The sequence below is a fragment of the Odocoileus virginianus genome, chromosome 20 (genome assembly GCF_023699985.2).
Source record: "Odocoileus virginianus isolate 20LAN1187 ecotype Illinois chromosome 20, Ovbor_1.2, whole genome shotgun sequence".
NCBI lineage: Eukaryota > Metazoa > Chordata > Mammalia > Artiodactyla > Cervidae > Odocoileus > Odocoileus virginianus.
Window position 1 is genome coordinate 36498376 of NC_069693.1, and position 20867 is coordinate 36519242.

Below are 20867 nucleotides of genomic sequence, written 5' to 3' on the forward strand. Positions count from 1 at the left end.
CTCAAAGACAAAGGCAATTGAAATGTCGCCATGAATGACCCAAGACTAACAGTGCTCAACAGCCTACACTGGTCCACCCAGAGGTCCATCAAGGGGAGGTATGGATGCAGGGTTTCCTCATCTCATTTAATCAGTATGATGCTGTTCTGGCCGGGACACCTGAGCATGCGTGGTGCTAAGTAATGCACTAGCCTATCTGGGCAGTCTGTGGTTTGGTTCCAAAGCTCAGGACCCTGAGATTGTCATGTACTTTCTTCTCCCTACATGTGTGCATGCTAAGTTGCTTCAGTCATGTGCAACTCTTTGCAACCCTATGGACTGTAGCCCACAAGGCTCCTCTGTCCATGGGATTCCCAGGCAAGCATACTGGAGTGGGTTGCCCTGCCATCCTCCAAAAGATCTTCCTGACCCAGGGATCGAACTCATGTCTCTTATATCTCCTGCAGTAACAGGTGGGTTCTTTACCACTAGTGCCACCTGGGAAGACCTTTAATATTCTGAGTTATTTCAGATGGAGACTGAAAGCTTTCTGGTGGCTTCTCCTGATTGGTATAGGATTAAGGACCCTAGACCTTTAGTGGTATCTGAATTGAAGGTTGGTCTTCTTTATGTGATACAGCCTCGAACCAAATCCATTCAGCTCAGGTGACATCATATGATATTTAGATTTTTTTCTCTGGTACACCAGTTATAAAAAGAATTAAAATGTGACTGCTATTGGAATGGATTTATTAGTGGATGTTGGGGATAAACAGGAAGCCATTGCTTAGCTTCCCTTTATGATTCAAGAGGAAAATAATAATAGGTTTGATGAAAGCTCTAGAAAATGAGCTTGATTTTTTTCCCCCCAGTTTGGAGTTCTGGGGTTCATGTCACTGAAGTATCCCTTTTAACAAGACTGAAAAGCATGCTTGTTCTGAGGAAATGAATTCATACTCAACAGAAGGACATAGTAACACTCCATAGACCTCCACTCTCCCACCCCTACCCCCCATCCAAACTACATCAATAGCTGTTGTTTGACCCCCACCTGGGATGAATCAGAGAGCATCCCTTCATTCTACTTCTCTTCGGCTGCTGTTTGGAGGGAGAATGAGCACCCATCTCTCCTATTCTTCCTGGTTCTACCTCTGCCTTTCTCCACGAATCTGCACAGCGGGTGTCCCAGGGCAGGAGGACAGCATAGGCAAGATCTCTGCTAAGCTCTGAGATCCTTGGGAGGAAAATGCCAGATTATATCCACCTGAGTCTCCAGCTTTCCCAGTGCTCAGACAGTAATGTCAGCTTTCAAGGAAATACTTGGTATTTGCAAAGGATGTTACACTTTGCAGGGTTTTCTCTTGCTCTCTCTCACATGTCCTCTCACGCTTGCTCTGTCTGTCTCCCCTCACCTCTTTCTCTCTCTCTCACACGCGGAGTCTGGTCTGAACTGATTCACAAAATCTCAGTGACTTTATGCAAGTGAAGTAACAGTCTCTTTTTACAAATAAGGAAACTGAGTCCCAGAGGTGAGAGATGTGACAATATGTCAGAAGAAGGGGAGCCCCTTATAGCTCAGTTGGTAAAGAATCCTCCTGCAGGCTGGTCCGAAGGTAGTGAGTTATCTCAATTGACTGTTCACAGTCAGTTACAGATCGAACTCCTCATTCTACTCTACCCCGCTTCTCACTACTGCACTTGACTAGTCTTAAAAAAAAAAAGAATCCTCCTGCAATGTGGGAGACCCGGATTCGATTCTTGGGTTGGGATGATCCCCGGGAGAAGGAAATGGCTACTTACTCCAGTATTCTTGCCTGGAGAATACCATGGGCAGAAGAGCCTGGCAGGCTATAGTCCATGGTATTGCAAGAGTCAGACATGACTTAGCGACTAAACCACCACCATTATAAGTGAGCTCAAGGCAGAAAATGAAATCATTCTCCAAAATGTCCTCTAGGGGCCAGACAGCTGTAGAACAAGACCTGTGATCTGGTTCCTTCACTTCTGAGCCATTTATGATTTATGTTTGAATGTTCCCACAACTGTCCTGCATTTGCCAAACTAGCTAGTAATGCCTGTGGTGCAGGCATTGCAGGGTGATGATGGGGAAGGGGGTAGTTTTGGCAGATTTAAAGGCAGCTTACTAGCTGGTTGGGTTTCTGTTTACACACAGTTTAAACAAAGAGTGAAAGTGTCACTGGGGAAAGTGACAGTGCAACTCTTTGGAGATTTCTATGCTTTGTTTCTTCATCAAGAAACTCTGAAGTTGAGAGTATTCAGTTACTTATTCATCCAGAAATAACATGGCAGAGTTGAGGAAGTCACGCAAGGCCTCTAAATGTGGCAGAATTTGGACGAAGAGGAAATATGATGTGTGAAGATAACATTGACACAGTATGAGAGGGTTGGGGGATTATTGAACAAATGTTGGGTTTTATTGCAGGTTGAATCTATTGTCTGAGGAAACACTTGTGCTCAAATAAATTTCCTGCATCAGAAATCCGTTTTGGCCTCCTAAACTTTCCCCTGTTCATTTTGTTTGACAAATCATTTGTTCTCCTCCAGTTTGTGAGTCAAAGTAACTCTGAATAGGATGAAAAGTGATTTCAGCAGTTCAACGCTGTTCATAAGGCCTGTGTTTACCTTTCAAAGGAAATTGCTTTCCCCCAACAATGGTGCTGCACATAGAGATTTGGCTTCAATTCTCTCAACTTAGGGCTTCCCTGGTGGCTCAGAGGTAAAGAATCTGCCTGCCAGTGCAGGAGACACAAGAGATGCGGGTTCAATCCCTGGAATGGGAAGATCCCCTGGAGGAGGACATGGCAACCCATTCCAGTATTCTTGCCTGGAGAATCCTATGAACAGAGGAGCCTGGCAGGTTACAGTCCATAGTGTTGTAAAGAGTTGTGTCCGACTGAAGTGACTTGGCATGCATGCATCTCAACTTAATTTGCAGCACCTTCTAGTTTAAAACATTGACAAGCAGGTAACTGAATCTAAGAAACTTGGAAAAATTTGCAAATTTATATTATGAATGTTTTCCATTGAAGAAAACTGTGTGCGTGTGCAAAATAAATTTAGGGGATACTTCAGGCTTTTCTACTATGGAGAAGTTGAATTCCAATTCAGCAATGCTAATTCAAACAACCACTTTGGAAGGAATTTAATCCTTCCCCCAACTCCAGCTCCCCAAATTATCACTCGCTTGAACTCTCTCCATCAGACACATTTGCTTCATCTTTCTATCAATAGAGCAAAAATGCATCCAGTGACCTGTGAAGCTACCTACTAGGAAAATTAGTCTAGGTTAAAACTTACTAATATTAAGAATATGAGAGTATATCATTAAGATTATGTGGACATCAACAGGATAACACAGGAATATTAGGAACAAATTTATTGCAACAAATTCAACAACTTAAGTAAAAAATATAAATTTCTTGCAAAACACGACTTATATTGACTTCTCCAAATGCTAGTGAGAATGCAGCGCCATCAAGGTTTTTATTCATTGCTGAGGGGAATGTAAATTGGTACAGCTACTTTGGGAAAACGTTTTACAGTTTTATGCTTCTGGTGTCGAATTTCAAAACTCTTTGCCTCTCCAAAGAGCACAGATTTTCTCACACATTTTTCTCTGGAAGGTTTATAGTTTTGCATTTTACATTTAAATCTGTGATCATTTTGAATTAGGGTGTGAGGTTTAAATTGAATTTCATGTGATAACATGCAAGTAAATTAATTATCTGTTAGAATAAAACTCCAAACTCTGTTAAGGATGGATAGCCAAATCTAGACACTCGATAAGGTGGCATCTATAAGGTACAGGATAAACTGTACACATTTGTGTACATAAAATAACTTGCATAAAGACATGTGAAGAAGAAGGAAAATATGACCCATTACTTGGAGAAGAATCAGCCAGTGTAGATAGACTCAGGAATGACACAGATGATGAAATAGGAAACAATGACTGTAAAACTACTATTAATATTATAAATATATTCCAGACGATAAAGAAATCTGTGAACATAATGAGGGAACAAATAATGATTTCTCATTAGCCAAGTGGGCTTCCCTGGTGGCTGAGTGGTAAAGAATCCACTTGACAAACAGGAGATGTGGATTTGATCCCTGGGTTGGGAAGATCTCCCAGAGAAGGAAATGGCAGCCCATTCCAGTATTCTTGCCTGGGAAATCCCATGGACGGAGGAGACTAGTGGGCTACAGTCTGTGCTTGGTCACTCAACTGTGTCTGACTCTTTGCAACTCCATGGACTGTAGCCCACCAGGCTCCTCTGTCCATGGGGATTCTCCAGGCAAGAATACTGAAGTGGGTTGTCATGCCCTCCTCAAGCTACAGTCTATGGGGTTGCAAAAGAGTCAGGTGCTATGTAGCAGCTAAACAACAAACTAGCCAAATAGAAACTAAGAAAAGAACCAAACGGGACTTTCCTGGTGTTTCAGTGGTTAAGACTCCATGCTCCCAACAAATGGAGCATGGGCTCGATCTCTGTCTCAAAACATTTAAAAGAACTGAAAGTTTTACAAAAAGTTATCAGAGGAGGATTTTTTTCCCCCAATCTAGAACCCAGGCCAGGACAGAAAAAAATTTCCTCACAGTCTTTATTTACCAGAAGATGAATTTTTTTAATTCATTCTTTTACTGAGAGTAGCCCTTCAAGATCTTTTTTTTTTTTTTCCTTCCCAGAGATCTCAGTTCCAAATCCCCATATCATATAAACACCTTTTGTCTCCCATAGCCACAAGATACAACCCTCCTTGTTACTAAGATTGCTGAATGCCCCCAGGTCAATGGTAACTCAAACCTTTACACAGTTCCAGAGTCCAGCTCCCTTTTCATTTTTGACCTCTGAGCATTTCCTTTAGTTTTGTGCACCCTCAGTTACACATTTCAAATATGTTGGCGACATTTTGCTTAGCATTCTAGGGGTTTTGAGGCCAGAGGGTTCTCAGATTATCTAGTTTCCATGCTTCTGGATCCTTTAATTTTTTACATATTTTATGGGTTCAAGTTACACTGGCCTAATCAAAAGTTCCCTCACTTAGAGCCAGGCAGCCTTGGGTTTGAATTTCAGCTCCGGTACTCACCAGTTATATAACTGTGAGCAAGTGACAGAACCTCTCTGAGACTTATTCCCTACATGAGTTTTAAGGATCATAATCCCAGTTTTCAAAGTTTGTTGTAAAGATGATCTCTATTCTAAATACAAGGCTCAATAAGTGAAAGATACAGTTATCATTATTCATTCTTCAAATACTGAGTGTTCAGTATCAGGTATACCCTCTAAATGCTAGGCATAACAGACAATAAATACGTGAAAAATATATAAACATTATAATATATAAATATATATTTGTTATACATATATATACATATAACTAAAACCCCCAGAACTTTAAGTGCACTAATAAAAAGAGTAAAGGATAAAGCAGGGAGACCAACAAAGGCAACGCTTCACAATAGTTAGAATGAAGGTCCTAGATGCTCCACTTCTGACTTTATCCTCAAGTCCCTCAAACTCTCCTTTATTCAGCATTTGCTTTGTTCTGAGAGGAGAGATGGGACTAAACAGGCCGCTGCAGCAGAGGGACCCATGAGAACTAGAAAATGCACTCTCCACACTACCCACAAAGGAAAAAGCTTACTGTAATATCCGGACATCCACCTCGTCTTTGGTTTATAGTAACTGGACTGTTCCTACAGGAAGGTTTCAAGGTTTTCAGCTGACCTATCCTGGGCCACAGGAAGGGGTCAGGAGGGTTTCCTTGGCTACGCTGTGGCTCGCCAATCTTTCTCCCCATCTCAGCCACTGCTTGGAAGGAACTATTCTGAACCACCTCTGTTTCTGTTTAAGAACGAAGTCAAAATTTCCCACAAGGAGGAAAATAAACGGCAGATGCTCAGCCTACAAATTTTATAAATCAGGCAGCTTTACTACTTTATATAAATTATTAGAAGAATGACCTTTGGAATCAAGACAGAATTGGGTTTAATTGCAAGCTCTATCATTTAATGAATGACTTAGGGATAGTTCTAAATTTTGTTTAATAAAACTAGGGACAACAATACCTTTGCTTCATTGAGTGTTTAAATATGTATTTGCCTGTAAATCACTTAGCATAATGCCTGATACATAGTAAGGGCTCCAAATTGGTATTATTATTATTACTTATTGTAATAATTAGTAAATCTATTACTTTCACAAAAGGAAAAGTACTCTTAAAAAGGTGAAGTCTACTTACCTTTAAAAGATATGAATGTGTAAACTACTACATGAAGTTAGAATTACTCTATAGTATCTAGGATAATAATTCAATTTTTTCCTGTAATAAAATTGGTTTAAAATAAAGTTAATAATTATAAAATCTTTAGGAAATTTTTCATTTCAGAATTCAGAAAGTATAAATAAGCCCCTTAGCAAACTATTCATAATTCAAAACTTATCATGGAATATGGAATTGGTTATTTTTAATAGTCCAAAGATGAAAATGAAACTCCTAGTTTCAAAATCTGAAGTATGATCACATGATTATGTTACAGTTATCCGAAGGAACCTTAGGCATACATTTTAAAATTTACATTTCCAGATAATTTTAATGATACTGGAAAATGTTACATTGCAAGTGCAATCAGTTCAGTTGCTCAGTCATGTCCGACTCTTTGCAATCTCATGAACTGCAGCACGCCAGGCCTCCCTGTCCATCACCAACTCCCGGAGTTTACTCAAACTCATGTCCATCGAGTCAGTGATGCCATCCAGCCATCTCATCCTCTGTCATCCCCTTCTCCTCCTGCCCCCAATCCCTCCCAGCATCAGGGTCTTTTCCAATGAGTCAACTCTTCGCATGAGGTGGCCAAAGTATTGGAGTTTCAGCCTCAGCATCAGTCCTTTTAATGAACACCCAGGACTGATCTCCTTTAGGATGGACTGGTTGGATCTCTTTGCTGTCCAAGGGACTCTCAAGAGTCTTCTCCAATACCACAGTTCAAATGCATCAATTTTTCGGTGCTCAGCTTTCTTCACAGTCCAACTCTCACATCCATGCATGACCACTGGAAAAACCATAGCCTTGACTAGATGGACCTTTGTTGGCAAAGTAATGTCTCTGCTTTTTAATATGCTATCTAGGTTGGTCATCTGAGGTCAGGGGCGGCAGCCGAGAGGCACAACCCCACTTCCAAGGAGCGGCAGCTTCGGGCGCAGGAGGGCCGAGAGGAGCTACTCCAAGTTCAAGGTCAGGAGGGGCGGCTGTGAGGAGATACCCCTCGTCCAAGGTAAGGAGCAGCAGCTGCGCTTTGCTGGAGCAGCCGTAAAGAGATATCCCACGTCCAAGGTAAGAGAAACCCAAGTAAGATGGTAGGTGTTGCGAGAAGGCATCAGAGGGCAGACACACTAAAACCATAATCACAGAAAACTAGCCAATCTGATCACATGGACCACAGTCTTGTCTAACTCAATGAAACTAAGCCATGCCATGTGGGGCCACCCAAGACAGATGGGTCATGGTGGAGAGGTCTGACAGAATGTGGTCCACTGGAGAAGGGAATGGCAAACCACTTCAGTATTCTTGCCTTGAGAACCCCATGAAGAGTATGAAAAGGCAAAATGATAGGATACTGAAAGAGGAACTCCCCAGGTCAGTAGTTGCCCAATATGCTACTGGAGATCAGTGGAGAAATAACTTCAGAAAAAATGAAGGGATGGAGCCAAAGCAAAAATAATACCCAGTTGTGGATGTGACTGGTGATAGAAGCAAGGTCCGATGCTATAAAGAGCAATATTGCATAGGAACCTGGAATGTTAGGTCCATGAATCAAGGCAAATTGGAAGTGGTCAAACAGGAGATGGCAAGAGTGAATGTCGACATTCTAGGAATCAGTGAACTAAAATGGACTGGAATGGGTGAATTTAACTCAGATGACCATTATATCTACTACTGTGGGCAGGAATCCCTTAGAAGAAATGGAGTAGCCATCATGGTCAACAAAAGAGTCCGAAATGCAGTACTTGGATGCAATCTCAAAACCGACAGAATGATCTCTGTTCATTTCCAAGGCAAACCATTCAACATCATGGTAATCCAAGCCTATGTTCCAACAAGTAACACTGAAGAAGCTGAAGTTAAACAGTTCTATGAAGACCTACAAGACCTTTTAGAATTAACACCCAAAAAAGATGTCCTTTTCCTTATAGGGGACTGGAATGCAAAAGTAAGTCAAGAAACACCTGGAGTAGCAGGCAAATTTGGCCTTGGAATACAAAATGAAGCTGGGCAAGTGGAATAGTAGGACATAAATAGCATATACATTGTTAATGATATGTATACAAGATATATATGTTGGATATATGTTAAAAACTTCATGAGGGCCTTTCCCTTCTAACAACTCACAGCATGGCATTGACAGAACACTCTGGTCTAACAACGGAGCAAAAAAATGGCGAAGTCAATCCAATTGAACAGAAAAGAAAAAAAGAATTATAAATATGTCTGCATTCCTAGGAAAGGGTTTCTTACTAGTATCTTTTTATCCTCTGTAGTGATACCCTTATAAGGATTCCACAAGGACCTTTGTGGTGAGGAGCCCCTGTATTCTAATAGTCAGTGGTGTATCAATTAACTGCCATCAACTAACCACCTTGCATTTGTAACAGTCTGAAAGGGAGAGTTCCTGAGTCTGAGAATCAGACATCCATACTGCCATGCTTCATACAGACAGCACCCCATACGTCTTCTAAAAGGGGCTTTTTAAAGTTTCCATTAGAGGTAGTACTACTAGCATCACATTCAGCCTTCCAAGACTCTAAGAACAGTGGCAGAAGAGAATTAAATATACATCAAGCGAGCAACTTGTTCTGTAAACATTCAGTGTGTTGTTATCCTTCAACAGAACTGTTCTTATTGAAAGTTTTATGGTGTATACGTCTTAGGATCTAGTATTTCTCATTTCAAAGAGTAATTTGGGTCTTTCAAACTATTATATAAAATCACAGTGCAGTTAACTGACTTAATACAATTTAATTGCTTAACTTTAAATTCTAAGAGAAGAGCCTCTTTGAAGAAAATCTCTGTTTAGATGGCATAAAAGAAGAGGCCTAGTTGGTAGTAACTGTGTTATTACATACACTGCATCAGTCAAAAGTCAACTTTAGGAATACTAACTATTGCTGCTTTGGCTAAAATTTGAGTCTTTCATTTGAGTAAAATTTTGTGTGACATTTCATAAGGCTTAAGTGCAAACAAAATTGATTGATCACATTCACAAATATACAAACTTACCCTCACACCATGATATTAAAAAAGTATATTACATTTGAGACAAAAATGGCAAAACCAGAATTTTTAATTGCCAAGAATTTTATGTAGCAAGTTTGTTCAGTAACATAATAAAAGAGGAATATTACATTGGCAGAAGTGGAATTAAAGAACACAAATATTACTCTAAAACAGTAAAACAATGGGATCACTTTCAAGAGCCTCATAGAAAGCCTGTAATTTAAAATGCTACTTTTTCATGATTAATGGGATTAACATGTACTTTTCCATTATAAAAATCAGGATACATATATCAATTCCATGTGATAAACAATATTATAAAGACGTACTTTCCTAATTACTTGAGCAATTGCTTTCAGCTCATTCCGTGCTTTGTTTAAATAGCTTAAGATATGTAAAAAGCAAACAATCATACATATATACTTTAGGATGAAACTTTTTAGTAAGCATGCATGACATCTAAGAAAATGGCATTTGAGGGAAATTATTGCTTAAACTAAAGGAAAAAACTACATCATTGCTAAATTCCTGCCTGGGGATTAAATTGTGGTCTTGCATTAATAAAGTAGGTTTTTGGATTCCCTAGCTTTTGGTGATACTTTGGAACCTTCCTATTTTTCCTGTTGATATTTCAGGCAAGCTCTCAGATGTTAAATAATCTGCGTGCAATACAGGAGACCCAGGTTTGATCCTTGGGTCAGGAATATCCCCTGGAGAAGGGAATGGCAACCCAATCCAGTATTCTTGCCTGGAGAATTCCATGGACAGAGGAGCCTGGTGGGCTGCAGTCCATGGGGTCACAAGGGTTGGACACAGCTGAGTGACTAACACTTTTCACTTTCATTTTCTCAAATTTGAGAGGACACTTAATAAAATTCCCACTTAGATGGTAAAATATATTAATTCTAATATTATGTAAGTAAAGTAAATCTGATTCATTTACTGGGTAAGCACTACATTCTAAACTACCCAACTCAAATGAAACTAAACTCTGGCAAACAATTTATTTTCTCCTTATGCAATTAATGTTACCTTCAATAAGGCAATTCCCACATAGCCTTTGGCCACAGTTGTTGTCTTTAAAACAAAGTTCTAAATCTGTAGATCTCACAAAAGGATACGATTTTCTTAGCAGATGGTTACGGAAATCAACAATAGGGATGCACGCTCAAGAGAATATGAGTTTTTAAGGAGTCTTATCTAATTAACAGAGCTCTCCCTTCCAATCCCCCCACATTCAGTGATCCAAGAAACTGAAATACAAATGGAAAAGATGAATCTGTGAAGTTAAAGGTATAAAATTATGCAACATTCCTCAGGCTCTTCATTATTTCCAGAATGGGAAGAAATTAGAGTTAACAGAATACAACCTTATTTCTTTAGAGGAAGGTAGATTAAAAAGTGTTTATACTTAAAAAATTTTTAGAGTGTTGATTAATGCTCCTCCGTAAACAAGGGAGTCATTTCATTTATTTGGATATGCAAACGAACCTGGAAAATCAATAAAAATACCTTTATCACCAGTAAGCCAATCGGTATAGCAAAACATTGTATGAAAAGGAATATTGATAAATACATGTGAATAGAAGCCTTTCAATAAAGAAAAATCTATCATTTTTATAAAAAAGCTATCTATTTTAAACATCATCCTTACTCAATCACAAGTAAAATACTATCAGTACATGACTTTGAAATTTCAAATAAAAGCCATCACAGTTTCCTTATGAGGAATATTTGTTTTCAGTCTTCCTTTTTATCTGAGGTACTTTCTTCATGACTTTCAGGGCTGACTTTATTACTTGCAACTGAGGGAGTTGCTTGGATTTCTTCTGGTAATGAAAACACATGGCACGTCTGGAGATCTAAGTAGGTTGTAAATATCTTAGCATATTCTGGATGCTTTAGGGCAAAACTTTTAAATTCCTCTAAAAGAGTAGAAAAAAAAAATTCAGTAAATTGAGATGAATCTTCTTTCAGCATGATGCAGATTAACATATGATCTTAATAATATAACCATTGCAAAAGTCTATTACTCAACTCTTATAAATTATACAACCGCTTTGGCAGATAGTTTTTTCCATTATCTAATCAAGTTGAAGATATGCATACTTGATTCTTGGGTAGATAAGCTAGAGGATTTGTGCATATTGTATTCTGGGAGACAAGCATGAATATGTTCACAGCAATGTTATTCATAATAGGTAAAAAATGGAAACAATTCAAATGTTTGTTAACAGCTGAAATGGAGAAATAAATCCTGGCATATTCAGAGAACATAATTCTGTACAGCAATGAAGATGAATGAATAGCTGTGTTGTAACAATGTGGATAAATCTTAACACCATAATGTCCAATGAAAAAAGCCAAATACACAAGAACACATGTGGTATGAGGCTAGTATGCAAAGTTCAAAAACTTCGGCAAAATTAAAATAGATTTAAAATTTGTACTTTTGTGGTGAAATGCTAAAGCAAAGCAGGCTGAGATACCTTTTTAAAGTCAGGTCAGCAGTTCCCTCCTTTAAGACAGAGGAAGGGGCTATATTTTTGGAAGGGGCACATGGAGGCTTCTAGAGTTACTGAAAAATTCTATTTCTTGATCTGAGTGGTAGTACACAAGTGTTCATTTATAAACCTTCATTATGCTCCATGTTTATGTTTTATTGTTATATATAATTTTATTATTTCTCTGTAATAAAAAATGTTCAAAAATTTGTTCTCCAGGACTTTCTACTGTGCTGTGCTGTGCTTAGTCACTCAGTCATGTCCAATTCTTTGCTACCCCATGGACCAGAGCCCACCAGGCTTCTCTGTCCATGGGAATTCTCCAGGCAAGAATACTGGAGTGGGTTGCCATGCCCTCCTCCAGGGGATCTTCCCAACCCAGGGATCAAACCCAGGTCTCCTGCATTGCAGGCAGGTTCTTTACCAGCTAAGCCACCAGGGAAGCCCAGGACTTTCTGTTACTGACTTTTAAAATGATTTTAACCTTTAAAACTGGTAAAGAACCATGTTGAAAAGCTGAGCCCTGCCTGACTTATGATCAGTAAGAACAAGTAGAGTGTACAATATATAATAATTGTATCACAAGACCCCTGAGTCATGGGCCTCCTTTTATCTCAGGTGTTTTGATTTGTGACTTGATAAGGTAGAGTATAGAAATTAACTTACTAAATTAACCATCAGAATTTGAATCTTAAGCCCCGAATAGTTGCTGAAATATGATGCTACCCTCAACTTTGAAATTTCTCTCTCTTTTTCTGTTAGGATGGAGAAAGCTTTATTGAACTTATATAGCAAAGGGAGCCTGGTCTTTGAATAAACTTGCTATTTGACTCTCTAATAAAAGGCTTTTAACCCAATATCCTATTTCTATCCATTAAAAAAAAAAATCCTCCAATAACCAAGTGTCTACTTCATGGCACATTAGAGTACCTAGCAATTCCTAATGATATAAACAGGTCTTAGTGATGAGGAAGTCACCAGATTGAGCCCAGACCATTCTCTGTAATTACAACATTATTTTGTATTAATAGACTTTATATTTCCAAATCAGGTAAGCTATTAATTATTCTTTCTTGACACCCAAAATAAAGATTTATCTGCATGAGTCTATTTCAGTGATGGAGGTAAAGTGGACGTTAAGTGATTTCTAAGATACATAGGCAGGAGAGTTGATCTATGGAAACCATGAGCTTTAATTTTAAGACTTGTGCTCTGGCCAAAAGATGAAGGTCTCTGTCTCCTTTGGGGATGCCAGTGGCATTAAAGAGTAACTCATTTCTAGAAGTGCTATGAACTGGTGATAAGTAGAATTTGGGCATTAATTTTGCTAAAGGAAAACCAAGAATGAAAACTTACATGATCATATTTAAACAATGTAAATGGTCACATTCATGATAAATTTTTATACCTATTCTTTCATAAAATCATATTTAAATACCTCAAACATTCCTGCAAAAAAAAAGTGGGCTTGCATAATATTGGGGAAGAGGAGATATTCTTTATATTCTAAAAAGAAAAATGTTGAACTCCAAAAAACAAAGTAGATATCTATAAAAAAAAATTAAAATCAACAGGTAAACATATGACTACCTACAAATAATTCTCAGTACTAGCTTCCATTGAAATAATAATTCAAAATAGTTTTTCAAAATGTGGTAGCTTTGAGACTTCTTTGTGGCCCAGTGGTTAAGACTTTGTCTTCCAATGCAGGGCGTGTGGGTTTGATCCCTGAGAGGAGAGCTAAGATTCCCCATGCCTTGAGGCCAAAAAAGTCAAAGCATAAAACAAGTAATATTTTAACAAATTAAATAAAGACTTTGAAAATGGTCAACATCAAAAAAAATCTTAAAAAGAATACTAAAAAAAAATGGTAGCTTGGAGTAATACAATCTTAATTATGCAATGAAAATGGCCAGAAAATTAGTACACATGAGGTTTATGACTCTTAAGTTTTACATCAGTATATATTTATCCTTTATCAGTATATACTTATACTTTATCCTTTCTTTTTTTTTAAATGAACTTAATAGAGTAAGTGCCCTAGGCACCTAATTATCTAAAATAGAAGAAAAAATAGCCAAATGACAGTAATTAAAAACAGAAAGTAAGCGTAGTATGTGATCTAAAGCCCCCATCCAATGAAAGTTATCAGGCTGAAACTCTTTGAGCACCAGAAGGAAAAAGGCATTCAAGAGGAATCCTCCTCCAGCCCACCAGAGAAGACTGGGGAAGATAAGCCATGTTTATGACCACATCAAAGCTCTGCCAAGTTGTGTTACCCAAGAACATTATGAAATACATGGAAACTGATGAACCATCCCTTCATTCCTTACAGGACTTATTTTTAAATTTTTGTTTTTATTTAATTTTATTTGTTTTTATCTTTTGGCCACATCATGCGGCATGAGGGATCTCAGTTCCCCAATCAGGGATCGAACCTGTCTCAGAAGTGCAGAGTCTTAACTACTGGACTGCCAGGAGTCCCAAGGGCACTTATTTTAATGCATGGACTTGAGCCATTAGGAGAAAGGCTGGTGTACAGACCTGCCATCTGGCCTCAAGGTCTTCCTCCATGATAGTCCCTCCCTCACAGGGGTGCCATCAACGTGACATGATATAATGAACATGACAGCTCACCTAAGCTACTAACAGGAAACATCAATAGATGGTTTAGTTACTCTTATTACTGTAGGTCCCTCAGCCTGTATCCCTCTACAACTCTGACATTTTCTGGCTAATGATCGTAGGTAAGTCACTTAAATTCTTTGCATCTTGATAACATAAGAATAATGAAGAGTACTGATTGAATAGGCCTGCTGTAAAGAATAAATGAATTAATATATATAAAATGTTTGAAGAGTGCTTAGCCTATGGTAATGTCCCAATAATTAGCTTCTACCATTACACCTCTACTACTATTATTGCTATCATCATCCTTGTTACTATTATTTCTATCATTAACATATTAGAGGAGGGAAACAACACTTGTATGAGGGTCAGTCATAGTCTGGATGCCCTCCTCGTACACTGAATCAGGAGCCACACTGCCTACTCACCATAGGAAACAGAATCCCCCTGGGCTATTTCCTTGAAGAGACCAGAAACATCAAGGTCAGGCACTCCAAGGGAAGCCTGCAGGATGGTGGAGAACTCTTCCTCTGTTATGAAGCCATCCTCATCAACATCAAAGAGCTGAAGGAAAAAGAAAATAAAGCCTAAGAATGAGCTCCTCCAGAGCAATGGCAGTATGGAATAATCTTGGAAAATAAATTCTTTAGTAATTCAGACATTCACTGTGCCAGGGGCTCAGGATATTTGTCCATATGTATGATCTCTGCTGCCTTCACAATACTTACTAGTTTAGTGGTAGAAAGAGATAAAATTAAAATAGGGGCTAGAACCATAGTAAGCACAGAAGCACATGGGGGTCCTCTGTAGAACAAGATGAATCCTACCTGAAGAGGTCAGGGAAGGCTTTATGACATTTGAGTTGGGTCTTAAAACATGAAGAAAATATACAAGGAATACACAAGGACTATACAAGGAATATGCAAGCTTGGGGCTCAAGTCAGGAGAGAGAAAGACAACCAAGGATCAGACCATAGTGCATCATCTAACCCTGCAGGATGATGATGGGAAGGACCGTGGCGTGATTGACTGTGAACTGAGGGAGCTCTCTAAGGAAGAGGGTGGAGGATGGATTGGAGGCAGAAGGTTGAAAAGACTTCTGTTGTTGTTCAATTGCTAAGTCATATCCAACTCTTTGCAACCCCATGGACTGCAGTGCTCCAGGCTTGCCTGTCCTTCAGTATTTCCTGGCGTTTGCTCAAAATAATATCCATTGAATCTATGAGACAAGAAAAACAAGAGTCTGGGGTGGAGAAGCATGAAGGGAAGGAAGAGAGAATTTATAAGGAAACAAAGGTGGGACTTGCATTTCACTTAGAGGTCTGCAGTGATAGAAAATAAAGAGCCAGTGATGGCTGAGGTGTTCTGACTTGAGCACGGGGTGAAAACATTATGTTATCCACAGTGGGGGAACAGATACCCAATGAGATCAAGGGTTAGACCTGGAGAGGTAAATCTCAATCAGAAGTGTCAGTTAGAAGTAAAGTTTAGCACATCAGCACAGGAGAATGAAGAGCCTTAAGATATGAATTCAGGTAAGAACTGAAACTCTAAATGTGTTTGAGCTTCTGTGTGGAAAATGCACAAAGTAAGGCAGAGTCCTGGAAACTGTAAGAGTTGAGGTGTGTGCAGGGAAGAGGAACCAGCAAAAACAACAACAATAACAAAAGCAGTCAGACAGACGGAGAAGCAGAAAGAAAGAGCATGCATCTTGGAAGCTAGGGGAGGTTTTTAGGAAAGAGGAAGAAACTCTTACTGTGGTAATGGCCAACACAGTAAAATGCCATAGGAAGGCCAAGCAAGGAGCAAAGAGGTTTGCTGGATTTGGCAATTAGGAGATCCTGATGACAGATGGTAATAGGAGTCAAGGAATGAATAGATATGAGGTACGGAGGCAAAGGCACGGGCTCTTCTTTTAAGAAATTATGGAGGGCTTCCCTGGTGGTCCAGCGGTTAAAAATCTACCTTGCAATGCCTGGGATACCAGTGAGTAACATAACTCACTTTTACCCATTTGCTCAAGCCAGAACACCTCGGCCACCACTGGCTCCGTCTTTTCCAGCACTACAGACCTCTAACTGATATGCAAGTTCTGTTTTTGCTTCCTTATAAATTCTCATTTCCTGCCCTTCCTGCTTCTCCACCCCAGACTCTTGTTTTTCCTGTTTGATCCCTGGTCTGGGAAGATCCCACATGCCACAACTACTGAAGCCTGCTCACACTACAGTCTGTGCTCCACAATAAGAGAAGCTACCACAACGAGTAGCCCACACGCTGCAACTAGAGCAGCTCCTGTTCTCTGCAACCAGAGAAAAGCCTGCTCAGTGACAAAGACCCAGCACAGCCAAAAATAAATACTTTAAAAAGAAATTATGGAATAAAGGGCAGGAGAGAAAGGGGGTAACAAGCATGCACAAAAGGAGGCTGCCTACAGGAAGGGAGAGACTGAATATGTTTATAGGCAGAGGGGAAAGGGTGGGATACACTGAGAGTCAAGTTGCAAATCGGGGATAGTTGATATGTCATATTCAAAATCTTCTCCCGGGTATTCACATTTTAAAAATGATATCAACACTGACTGTTTGCAGGCACCGATCCAACATGTTCAGATACCTTTACACACTCATTTAACCCTGATGACAGTCTACTTTAATGAGTCTTAAATAAGGGAGGGGCTGTTATTAGTCATATCTCACAGATGAGAAAGCTGAGGAACACGGAAGCCAGGCAACTTTCCCAAGGTCACAGAGCTTGTCAGTGGTCAAGCTGGCACCCAAATGCAGGCAGATAATATCTACAGCTCCTGCTGTTAAGGTATCTACTTCTGACCAAACACACAGTCAAAAACAGGCATAGGGTAAGGTGTGATAATCATGAAAATAACAACGAGCAAATACTGAATATTGCTTTAATTGTCCATTAGGGTGGGAGGAGAAAAACAGAACTTGAAGTTGTGATTTGCTGCCCCTTGATGAGAAGGCACAGACTCCTAGTCCATTTTCTACACTCAGTCCCTGAATGGAGGATAAGACAGTTGTAAAGTACAGAGTGCATTAGCACTCTGCATTTGTTTTCACAAATGGTAGCCCCAGGGCTCTTTATGGGCCTTGGACTTCAGACATGAACAGCCAGGTTGTCACACACCCCACTGCCATAAATTCTAAGTTTTCTGTAAAAGTCTTCCATTCCTAAACAATTCTCACCAACTCATCAAATCGTCTAAATTCTTGCCACATTTGGTGCTTTGACGGCTCTCTCCTCTGTATAAGTTCCCTTCACACGTCCATCCTGGGACCTTTACTTCCTGTCACAGTCGTTGTGACAAAGGACATTTTGCCACAACGACCCCATAATACCCCTCCATTTCTCTGAATTCCTCACGTTCCCAATAGTCTCTTTGCTACACAGTTCCCAGATCTCAGGTAAATCCCATCCTCTGGGCCCTGGTAGAAGGTTCAACACACCAGTTTCCTTGGGGAATGGGAGAGTGCTATCTCCCCAGGGCACAGAAAGCTGCAGGACTCTGTATCCATTCAGCCAGTCCGTGTCTTTTGGTTGGAGCATTTAATGCATTTACATTTAAAGTAATTATTGATATATATGTTTTTATTGGTATTTTCTTAATTGTTTTGATTTTGTTTTTGTAGGTCTTTTCCTTCTCTTGTGTTTCCTTCCTATAGAAGTCCCTATAGCATTTGTTTGTAAAGCTTATTTGGTGGTGCTGAATTTTCTTAACTTTTGCTTCCCTGTAAAGCTTTTGACCTCTCCATCAATTGTTAAATGAGATCCTTGCTGGGTAGAGTAAACTTGGCTCTGAATCAAAACATCCTGTCTTTCCTAGCAAGCTGGAGGTTCAAGACCACCAGGATCCTGCCTGGAATCTGAATGATGAACAGTTTGGAGTTTGTCTCTCTGACAGCAGTGCCCAAGGGAGACGTAGAGCAGTTCCCCCAGCTGGGACCTCTGGAGCTGCCTGCTTCAGGGTCTTCCCAGGAGCCTGCTTGTTGTCCTCACAACTGATTCCTCAGCCAGTCTACTGCTAATGACTAAAGAATGCTGACTAATATTCTACCTCTAAAGGTCACCATGGTGGTGAAACATGATCAAAGATGGGCAGTTAACTGTGAAGCGTTACTCAAATAAAAGGATGAGAATGGATCCTGTATATATAAAATGATACTACTAAAGGAAAAACATAGAAGCATGCCAAAATCATTTTCAAAAACATCAAACACCCTTGAGAAGGTTAAAAAAATAACCAAAGTAAAGCGTGACACTTGCCTTACTGAAAAAAAGAGCTAATTATAGTTTTAGGTTCTCCTTTCCTTTCCCTACCTCTCTCCCCAAAAACCAAGGTCTAGGCTAGAGGAAAAATCTCAGGACTTCTTTAAAAACAATAATTACTATGATTAAGGGCCAAATTTTCTATCAGGTCTTTCATTGGTAAGCCCAAAGTGACCACTTGCACAGCTGAACTTATAATCATACAGACAATCCCAGAACAGGAACAGAAATAACTGGATCGGAATAAGTTAGCTATGTGCATAATTTTAGGTTTTACGATGAATAAGTCTGTAAAAGCCAAAAGTTTTCAACTTGGAAAGCGTTCTGGCCCTTTCCTTGTGACCATCTGCTAAGCATCAGCCTCTTAGGTTCTTTATAGACCCAGCAGTTAACTCAGTTGAAAACAATCTGAAATAAAAAGTCAACTTGGGGGCTCTCTGTCAATGACAAAACACATGGAAGGTCTTGAGGCTATCCAGGACGGTCTCTAAGACACGAGAAAGGGCTCTGGGAGGAAGAGGGTCTTTCTGGGATGAGAGAGGGGAAGACACTTGTTGAGGACACAGTGGGATATTTTTCTCTGAGAAAATCAGGAAGAAATGAGTAGGAAACAGACATGGGGAAGGTTTTCAGGCATATGGTGGATGAAGCAGAGACTCAAGGGGCTGAATGATAACAGAGTCCACATACACGACTTAAAAGACACATAGTGAGATCAAGCTTTTATTTTACTTGAGAACAGAGCACGTGTGATTAGAATTTGGAAGGGAATATCCCACTCAAATACAAATTAGATGAAGCAACTTTCATCTCCAAAGAATTGGAACACACTTTGGGAATGTATTCTTCACCTCTTTTTGTACATATAAGTGATAAACGAAATCAGAGTTCTCATCATTTAAACCTCCATTAAGTTCTGCTGGGGATGGGGGACATGGATGTTATTCATTGCCCCCTAATCCCCCATCCTGCTATGACAATATATATGATACAACAGGAAAATATACAGGGTGGAAATCTGAGACATCATGGTAAAGATGAAAGGTGCTTCATCTAATTTGTATTTGAATGGGATGTTCCTTTCTGAATTCTAATCATACGTGCTCTGTTCTCAAGTAAAATCAAAACTTGATCTCACCTTGTGTCTATGTATGTGGACTCTTATCACTTGATGCCACCACAACAAAATAAACTTCATCAGGAAAAGATTGCCAAAAACATCTCTGACACATACAGTGAGAAAATAAGGATGGATCAAAACTTTCTTCATGGCAAATTAGGATGACAAGAGACAGGTCATGTTTATTTATAAACCTCACTTTGGGGCTCCCAAATGGGGAGGCTGAAAAGAAATAATCTTTAAGCTAATTTATTAAATCACCTGCTCTTCAATCTTGATGCTGTTAACTGGGCTGCTTCCAAGACTTTTTTTGCTTAAACGGATGCTTGTGTTTTCTTTATTCTCAGTAGCGATTGTCTTAATCACATTATTCTCGTGTTCATGTCACAGCAAATCTATAAACACTTGTAATGGATGTACTGATTTTCAAATAATACACTTAGAGTCAACACTTGTTTACGAGACAGACCAAGATGCTTTCAGTGGGGCTGACAGTACCTTAAATGCCACCTGGATGATCTCCTCTGTGTTGGCGGGGTTGCACAAGACAGCCAGGCCAATTACATACTCTCGGAAGTCAATACTGCCATCGTGGTTCTGTGAAAGGATGGGAGAAATCAATTAGCAGGGCCACTGGTTGAATGACTATTAATCACAAAGTGAAATTCAGGCATGTCATGCCACTCAGCATCATCATGCACTGAGTCCGTTTGGGAAAAAAGCTCACACTGAGATAGAACAGCTAGTAAACAGCCCAATTCAGAAGGAAGAAAAATAGATTTGTGCTCAGTGATAAATATAAACATTTTATCACTGAGGCTCATTAAGAGTGATTCTATGGATATCAGCATGGGGTTTTGAGCTCAGCCTTGATAGGAGTCTCTCTGGGAAGCAGGATGGAGGATTCATTCCTAGGTGAGACCAAAGCCTTCATCCACCATTGATGGTGGGCATGCCATGATGACCAACACTCAGTGGGTCATGAAGAGACCCTCTACAGGTAGGAAACAGAAGGGAAAGGAAAAGGGCAAATTGAAGCAATAATCACAGCT

The 20867-nt window shown here is 39.6% G+C and overlaps 1 protein-coding gene across 1 annotated transcript in view; it reads right to left on the minus strand.

The window, feature by feature from the left end:
• Window positions 1-9328: 9328 nt before the first annotated feature.
• LPCAT2 (lysophosphatidylcholine acyltransferase 2) overlaps window positions 9329-20867 on the minus strand; it is a 65334-nt gene continuing 53795 nt past the window's right edge. Inside the window, exons 12-14 of the mRNA XM_020900525.2 lie at window positions 20314-20412; window positions 14840-14975; window positions 9329-11204 (exon numbers count right to left, since the gene is read on the minus strand). Coding sequence (XP_020756184.1) covers window positions 11020-11204; window positions 14840-14975; window positions 20314-20412 — 420 coding nt within the window. The 3' untranslated portion in view covers window positions 9329-11019. The remainder of the gene's footprint in view (window positions 11205-14839; window positions 14976-20313; window positions 20413-20867) is intronic.